Below are 9,047 nucleotides of genomic sequence, written 5' to 3'. Positions count from 1 at the left end.
TTTAATGGCGATAAAGACGATTGCTTGGAATATCTTCTACTTGTAAAGTTGATTGTCAAATATCTCCCGTCATATGTTTTCGTCTCAATACCCTTTAAGCTACCACGAAAGCTCCCGCTGTGGACCTTTTGAGGCTGGACATCCTAAGGTACCAAATAAAACCGCTTCTTAACCCCTAAAAGGTACGACAAATATCCCCGTCTTTTTTATAAGGGAACTTCCCCGGGGAAGATGACTGCCAGCCCAATCATTCAGAGAAAAAAAAAACTACCAAGGAGCTAGAGAGCGACTTATCAAATCTGATAGGAACTTTATCCGTTGAAATTTAGAGTAATAACTTCTCTCACGTCATGCATTCATTCAGACTGTTTTCTAAGGACGGTTTGACTTTTACGATTCTAGAGAGGTGCATATTCGAGGGGAAGTTTGGCACCTCTTGTAAGCCTGTAATTCTATGTGTCGCCTCATTATAGCAGCTAATTGTTGCTTCGGGCTCCTTTTGTCTGTTCTTTTGTTGCAAGAGTTACTACCCGACTTTATTTGAGGAGGAAGAGCTTATCCACGGTAGCCTTAATATAGGAAATACTGTACCGTGAAGTTCATGATATTTTTACGCTGATTTTATAAAGAGACAATTAACTCCATGGCCAAACACGGTAAAAGCCTACCAAAAAAGCACCTGTGCACAACTTTGTCTTTCGTGGTTTTCTCGTTTCCTTTCTCTCTACCACGATGATGACCTCGTGTGACACGGAGCACAGGAAGGCACTTCTGATATATCAGGGAAACCTCCATAGTGATTTCTTGTCCTTACAGACTAGAGATGCTTGTAGTTTCCCCGATGTAAATCGATTTAGTCGCAGAGGAAGAAAGGCAATCTAGCACAGTCAATACTAAAAGTCTAAAAGGGAGCGTAAGGCCCCGCCTACACTACGCCGGAGAAATTTGATCACGTGTTACTATGGTTAGCACCCGCGTTCCAATCTAGTGAAGCCAAGTTCGATTCCCGGATTCGTCGGGTGTTTTTTTTTTTTTTCGAGTAGAGTCCCTTCGATCGTATTCGCAACCTATTGATCACCTATTCGCACTCGATCTGACGCCGCTGAGTCGCGTAAAGCAGACTAAGCTTTCGTCTTCAGCAACGCAGGTCATGTAGTGGAACTTTGCCAGTTCTTGTACTCATGTAACATGCGGGAAAAGTCATTCTTTTTTTTAAAAGACTGCTGTTATAACAAGTATTGCCAGAAGTCAATATGGTAACTCGAATAAGCAGAATAACCCGTAAGCCACACGTCAATCATGATCCACTGGCAAATCGACAAGTTTGCTCATAGAGCACTTTGATTTTTATACTATTGTAAAGTAATTTTTTTTACGATAACTGCAGAAATTCTCGCTTGCTTATTGGCTAATTTTCATTGTCAATAAGCAGACAGACACATGAATTTAAAATTTACGCGATGCATCAACGAGCAAGAGCAGACAATCTGACAGTTTGTTATCGTAAAAAACAAATTGATGTCAGTTTTTCATGCTTCTGTCCTGTTATTGACAATGAATTTCGTCAAAACATTGTCAAAGTACCAGTAGTCTGCGGAACCACTCGGCTATTTCCTCGTGGATCCACAGCTACTTTGACAATGTTATGACGAAATTCATGATCATTAACAGGACAGACGCATGAAAAGCTGACGTCAATGGGTCTTTGGCACCAATTTGTGGCTGAAAAGCCCCTATTGGGGGAGATTCAATAAATGTATGTATTTATGTATGTGAATTAAAATATCTGAGTGCAATCTCAGCAGTGCTGGATGCTAGACATTTGTACTGACAGTAGTGACTTCGTTTTGTGGAGAGAAGGGTAAGAGAATTTTGTAAGCCCTCCTTACATATGGTTGCCACGCCTTGAATTAGAATTGACTAATCAGGATTCAGCAGGCGGGAAAAACTGTACTGTCCTGAAGATTAACTTTCAAGAGGGGTGGAGGGTTTAAACCGAAAAATTTACGAAGTTAAAAAAGGTTAAAGACAGACAATCCCAATCCACTAAATAAATTGAAAAATTTTATACAATTGTTTTGGTCTCAGACCCTCTGCAGTCACAGACCTTTTTTATGTTTTTACATCACCAGGAGAGTACTGAAAACATAATTTGTTGACCATCACTCTCCTGGCCATTCTTCTAGATGTTACAGAACGTCCAATGAACCCAAGTAATGATATCAAAAGAAAGCAAATTATGAAAAAATATGAAATACCACTGTTTATTGAGTTCATTTTTTAAAAGGAATTTCCTTTCGTCCCTTACATGTAATATCTTCTAGTCAGTTATAACTCACTACATATCCAGGCTTTGAATGCTAAGTCAAAAGTCACGATTGTGAATAGATGTCTTCTGTTTCTCAAGCCTTTTGTTTTATGATGATCCAGGATAACTTAGAGTGCTCTTGCATGTTCCAAAATTTATATTGCATAATAAAGTTGATAACTACTGGGTTTCTTCAATGACAATTTGATTTTCATTTCTGCACTTGTTCCTCACTGTACTATCAAAAATATTATTTACTAAATTACAATACCAATAGGTTTAGAGCACTTTTTTTATTTTAAATCATTCTATTTGTACTGTGTAGATGGATGACCATCATGGAATACTTCCTCTATCGGAGCCCACCAGTTGCCTCCCTTGCCTCCCTCACTCGGTGGCGGCCCTGTCCAATCTAATGACTCCTGACAAGGTTCACAGATCTTCCACCAGTCCCTCATGACTGGATCACTTCCTATTGCTGCCATGTCCTTCTCCAAGTCATCCCCTAAATAAAATCCAGAGTTAGTTATTATTGCTGCAATCAGAATGCTGCAAATTTATTACTGTAATGTTATGAATAGATTTGCTGGTTAATTAGCAATTCCTTTCGAATTTTTTAATAGTAATTATTCATTTCTACGAAGAGTTACCGATATAATCCATGTGAGAAAACAATAAGTGGTGATATTTGTCATAATAAATGGTGCACCTCAGAATGTACTGTACTGGGGTTTACAGCACACTAGTGATTTTCCACTGTATCGATTCCTTTTTAATTATTTAAATTACGGTAATTATTCCTTTCTTAATAGACTTACCGATATATTCCATGTGAGAGAACAATAACTGGTGATATTTGTCATAATAAATGGTGTAGTTCCTGATATTGCTGTCATATATTCTTTGCAACACCTGGAATTTACCCAATAACATGTACAGCCAATTAATGATAAATGGTTGTAAGCTTAAATACAGTGGAATTCCGATTTTTCAAACCTCCAAGGGAAATGAAAAGTGGTTCGAAAAATCGGATAGTTCGAGAAATCGGGGGTAAAATTACAGCATTTTACTGAGGAGGGGAAACGACTTTTGGTTCGAGTTGTCGGGAGGTTCGAAAAAATGAGAGTTCAATTCGTATGAATACTCAGGTCTAGTTGAAGGGACGCAGATCAGATCAGATAACTACTTATTACCTGTGGCCATACTGCAGCATGCAGTTCTTTGTACTTCTCATACGATTCTGGCTTTAATTTGATGACAGATCCCAATCTCTTTGCTATTTTAGAAGTGGAAGCCATCTTGTCGCTGCGCGCGGGTTGTGTCGCTGGGTTAGTCGCTGCGGGATCACTGGTATTGATCAGTCTTCCTTTGGTTTAAATTACATAACGTAGTAACCGATTTACTTCCGCTAACCAAATCGCAGGCTATCAAGATGGCGGACTGGTTGACTCTTGTGTCCGCTTTCATAATTGTGTTATGTTTTCTTATGTTGGGTCGGTTTATAATCAGACTAGGTGCCATGGAAAGAGAGGCCATGTTTGATCATTTTAATCTTCCTCCAAGGGAAATCCCTTCACAACATATGGTTGGTGTAAAGAATCCATTCCTATTGAAACTGAAGACAGATGATCAGCTGACGAATGGTTCCACGATAAAAACAGGTGATCTGCTATTAATGAAAGTTTATATATCCAAATTATACTAGCTAATAAATTTAACAAGCTTACGTTTAATAACAGACTGTCTGTTACAGTGCGACTAGTTCAACCAAGCTAAGGCTGGTCTCACAAAAGTCTATGAGCTTGCAAATTTGAGCTTACATTGCAAACTTAAGGATTGAAAACCTCAGTTGTTAACGGTAGATTTCTGACAAATTAGCCATCTTAACACACTACTGTACAGAAAAAAAGAAATACGTGGCCATTTGTATCGTTTTAAATCACTCAAACATCATTTGTCAATATTCAAAGAATGTTCTTGGGTCGCTTTGTTTGGAAATAGTCCCACCATAGGCTTAAATAAGAGTGAAAACGAATAGGTTTTGTCCTTCCGAGAATTCAAATGAAGGTATAAAACAAATTGTCCTACCTTCCAATTCAAACGCGTTTTCCAATTGGAGGAAAACGTGTCACATGTCATGGGTCAAAACTCACACTCCCTAGGGAAACAACAACTTGAACTTTCAACTCACAAATGATCAGGTTGTGCACCTTGAAACCACAGCAAATTTGTGTGGCAGTCAGCTTGACATCAAATGCATGTCAACAGGAAGGGCATTGAAGTTGGACAACATTTTTCACTAGAGAGGGCATTCATTATTCCAGAAAAGGGATTTGTATTTGCAAAAACATATGAGATTAACAAAAGAGAAAATTTGAACATTTTGTGTCCAAGCATTTAATTTGGCACCAAAAATGGGTCACTCATGTTTGGCAACTCATTCTTCGATCACTGTTGCCAGGTAGGAAAATAGTTGAGTCATTTACAACAAAATATACTGTTCCTTGTCAAATCAAACCTAAGCAATAGAAGAAGCCAAAGCAACTTAAGTATTGTCTTTTCTTAATCTTTTGTTAGCTGCAAAGAAGAAGACTTTTGTTGTGTCATTTTGGTAGGACAGCTCAATTTTGGCTGCTGTTCATACTGTGGGCACAGCTACCGCATGCAAGGGTGTTAAGCAAATCTTTCTTCATAGTTTTTCTGTTTTTTGAGTCGGGAGGTGTAACAAAACACTTAATGTAAGTTTGCAAGCCACATCCAGGTCATTTCTGCGATTCCCAAACACTTACTAGAAACTGCAAAAACAGTCAAGCTACCCTGACTGACAAAACTGTTTGTCAACTGTCACCTTCAAGGTCAATTGACCTTATGAAATGAAAAAACAAATTGTATCATTCAGTGCCTTTATTGAACTAAAAGCTAAGCTTACTGAAACTGTAACTGCACTTTTGCTTTAATAGTAAACTGGAATGAGATCCCAGTTCAAATGATGTTGACTAGAAAAATTATTACATTTGCATGCAAAAGAAAGACTTAATGAATTTTAGTACAATCTTGTACATAGAATACTAATGTTTCCAATAAAGAACTTCATTTCTATGAAATTTTGAAAATTTTAGATTACACCCAGTGTAGTTACAGCTATAGCCAGATATATTATATCATACTTTTACCATTCCAAACAATACCCCAACAATTACAAAGTTTTTACAATACCTCAGTGACGAAAATCTATACTCTTTCCAATCAGACTTCTGACCAACTTATTATGAAAATAAATTTATAAAAAGTTATATTTTTTAGAATTTATGATTAACGTTAATGAAGAACAATGTTTTTCAACTATATAGGGCCAGTAGAGTTTCTTCTGAGTACAACTGTCCCATGCTATGTGACGTTTTACTGGGAAGTTAAGAAGACTGCTATGGATGCTGCTCTTTGTGAAGAGAACACACAGCAAAGAAGCATGTTTGATGATACACAAGATGACAGCAGTGATTCTGATTTAGAGGATGTACCTAGTATGCGTGTCATTCCACTTGAACATATCCTGCAGGGTTCATACAAGGACCGCAGTGCATCAGAATTGTATCCTTGACAAACCACAATCATGAATTCTAGCTTGCCTTCCAGACAATGAACTCTGAAATTTTCCTTGCCCTGGGCAAGTCTTAGTTTACTTTTTTTTTATTTAGTTGGCAGATGACTTGCCTGGGCCCTTGCCCATCAGGCGAGTGAAAATAAAAAGTTACTTGCTAGGTAGGACAATCTACTTGTCCTGGATGACCAGACGGCACATTTTATGAACTTTGACAGTCAATGCTGAATGTAAAAAGCAAAGTGGTTGAACAGAGCCTATGCCTTATTAATTTTTACTTTCCCATCCAACCCATTGCAACAAAGGAAATCAAAATTGGCAGGTAACAGATTATTAGCTATTGGAGCTATTTGTTCCTCATGTGCCTGAAATGGTATAGACTTGATCTATCTTAATTTCAAGACTTCCTTAATATCAGTACAGCTATGAGGCTGGGTCAGACATGGAAATCTTGGCTGTGCCTCCATCAGATCTGGAATATGAACCACCAATGAATGGTGCTGGCACCACAAGCAGCTTGAAATATGTGCTAGTGGTGACTGTAGAGATGTCCATGAGAGATGATGAACGTGGACCACAACAACTCTCTGACATTGTAAGATACCTTGTGATACAGTGGAATCACAAATATGGATTGAGCACTTTCATAATTGAAGTCCCTTGTATATCAGAATCTTGACAGTGTACTAATAATTGTAAACATCTGCAGCCAAGTGTCGATCAGTTCCCTCTATTGACCCTCAATCAACACTTTATTAACATCTTGATTGACATCTCGATCAACTTCTAGATTGATACTCGGTCAACACTAGACTGACACTCGATTGGCATCTCGATTGACACTCGATGGTTGATGGACTGCAAAAATTAGTCAACTCTCAACTGACTGTTGACTGAGATGTGGATCAAGGGTCGACCGAGTATTGATCAAGATGTTGATCTTTGATTCATCGGTCAGCACGTCTTCAAGACATGCTGACAGACGAATCAGAGGAAGAGGAATTTGGATTTATGCTTGGACAAGTTATCCATCTCAAGCAGACAAATTACCCATCTCAGACGGTTAATTCTCAGATGAGTAATCGTCCCTAGTACCATATGAATTCTGCCAATGTTGATTTTAGTGACAGGCTGGTAACTTAATAGTTTCACTTTACACCCTCATTTCAGGTTGCTCTTATAACAGTGATAAATCTTTCGCATTCTTCTGCTGGTAAACATACCAGCAGCATAGCAATGCAGTGTGTACAAACCGCAGAGGGGAAAATATACAGCATCAAGGTATGTTATGTCATGTGAATCCATAATCCAGAAATTGAAGATTTGTCAGTATGATATTAATGCTCAGGACTGTGTAATTTTGTTTGTTGAAGGACAAATCAAAATCAGTTTTTTTTCTCAGGGAGGAGGGTTGAGAAGAACCCTGGGCAGGGGGAAGGGGAACTCCCTATAATGGCCTATATGAAGAGGCTGATCCGTTCAAAAGGGGTACCTTTTTTAGACTTTAGGTATATGAAAGGCATTTAGGTACAATGTGAATGTAAACTGAATGAGTAATACTTGTTTTTCTGGTAATGCTTGATGTTCTCCTGTCGTATTGTTTATTAAATTCATTCCAAGGGTTTAGGAAAGGGATGCAGTGCTCTTCAGAAGGTGTGAAACTGGTACTATGAAAGGGGTACCTTTTCTGTCAAAATGGTATACAAAATGGTTAGAGATTGGACCCTGGGGCAGAGCCTCCCCTTATAAAACTTAATAGAGTACCCCCCTGGGGCCGGGGGGGGAACAAAGCCTAAGAATGAGGTTGAGGACATTCTTTAGTTCTCCTTTTTTTTTCATTCATACAATGTAAATCTTTGAATGCTTAGAGTTGTTTTCAATCGAGTCTCACAAAAACCAAAACCAAAGAAATCACTTTGGTCACTTGTAATCACAAAGGGTTTGGACAATGCAGTGAACCAATGAAAACTCAAAGCAAGTATTTTGTACCAGACACAACACGTGGGAAAACATGTGAGAGTCACAATTGGTTTTGGTTTTACTTTTGATTGGAAGACTAAGTGGCGCAAGTTTTTAAGCCAATTGCTTTTTGTGGTAAATCAAAGCAAATACGAATTACTTTGTACACTCCAGTGAAAACCGCTCTTTCCTCTATAACTAAAAACCTCTGATAATCACTGACCTGAACTTGAGCCCAAAGATGTGTACTGAAGCTAAAGCTATTCAGGAACTGTCCTTTGCTAACTAAGCTTTTTTCCCTCAAACCCCTGCCCCTTGATTCTTAATCCATAGAAACTATTTGTAGCAGAGAGTGATGATATCACAGAAATACAGACCTCGCCATCTGGTCAAAGGACATCAACCCAAGTAGCATCATCATCATCACTACCTGAAGATGGCAATTTATCTGCCGTATCATCTGAACTGAGTAATGCAGTGTGTATTGTTTGCCGAGCACTGCCTGTGACCAGGGCCTTCCTACCATGCAGGCATGCATGCATATGTGGACTCTGTTTCCAGAAGCTTAGTTATTGCCCTATGTGCCGAGGGCCCATCCAATCATATTTTAAGGTACAAGATGAACCATTTATTGACGACGCCGAGTCTGATGTCAGCACTGAACTTAAGAGAATGTCAATAGGTGAAATTCTAAGAGGCGTATTTTCTGCAAGTTGATTAATCTACAAAATTACTCAACATTATGGTGTATTTTCAATACTGCAGTTCATTAATCTACTAGTTTCTTTAATTTATACCTGTTCCGATAGTAGTTTAAAAAACAGGCATTAAATTAATAAATATTGAATAAAGGAGTAAATAAATAAACAAATAAACAAACAGATTTCTTGGTACATTTCTTTTGAATGACTGGAAAAAGTAAGGTAAAGTCTGCATGGAGCTGCGGTCCATACCACCCAAGCTTATCCTGGTTTCTGTAAGCGACTGGCAGTATTCCCCACCCCCATCCCCTGAATGGCATACTGTTGTCTGTTGAAGGGTTACCATTAAGTATTACACAAAATGTAAATTTGTCAGTATCCATTTATACACCTGAGTTGGGAGAGGTACTGTGAAAGTAAAGGGTCTAGCACTAGAACAGAACAATGTCCCCGGCCAGTGGATTGAACCTGGATAATTAGA

The 9,047-nt window shown here is 38.5% G+C and overlaps 2 protein-coding genes across 2 annotated transcripts; one reads left to right on the top strand and one right to left on the bottom strand.

The window, feature by feature from the left end:
* Window positions 1-2,250: 2,250 nt before the first annotated feature.
* On the bottom strand, window positions 2,251-3,665 carry LOC110056230 (uncharacterized). Its single transcript, XM_020762688.2, has 3 exons — window positions 3,502-3,665; window positions 3,127-3,220; window positions 2,251-2,813 (listed from the first exon to the last, which is right to left on the bottom strand). Exons 1-3 carry the CDS (start codon window positions 3,604-3,606, stop codon window positions 2,617-2,619), a joined length of 396 nt encoding a protein of 131 aa, XP_020618347.2. The 5' UTR covers window positions 3,607-3,665; the 3' UTR covers window positions 2,251-2,616.
* Window positions 3,666-3,705: 40 nt separating this feature from the next.
* LOC110056229 (cell growth regulator with RING finger domain protein 1-like) lies at window positions 3,706-8,748 on the top strand. The gene is made up of 5 exons (XM_020762687.2): window positions 3,706-3,969; window positions 5,659-5,896; window positions 6,330-6,501; window positions 7,077-7,187; window positions 8,199-8,748. Exons 1-5 carry the CDS (start codon window positions 3,741-3,743, stop codon window positions 8,580-8,582), a joined length of 1,134 nt encoding a protein of 377 aa, XP_020618346.2. The 5' UTR covers window positions 3,706-3,740; the 3' UTR covers window positions 8,583-8,748.
* Window positions 8,749-9,047: the final 299 nt, after the last annotated feature.

Source organism: Orbicella faveolata, unplaced genomic scaffold (genome assembly GCF_042242905.1).
Source record: "Orbicella faveolata isolate gen_17 unplaced genomic scaffold, um_ofav_v1 contig_24, whole genome shotgun sequence".
Taxonomy (NCBI): Eukaryota; Metazoa; Cnidaria; class Anthozoa; order Scleractinia; family Merulinidae; genus Orbicella; species Orbicella faveolata.
The sequence above is the reverse complement of the archived record's forward strand: the minus strand, read 5'-3'. Positions and strand labels throughout refer to the sequence as shown.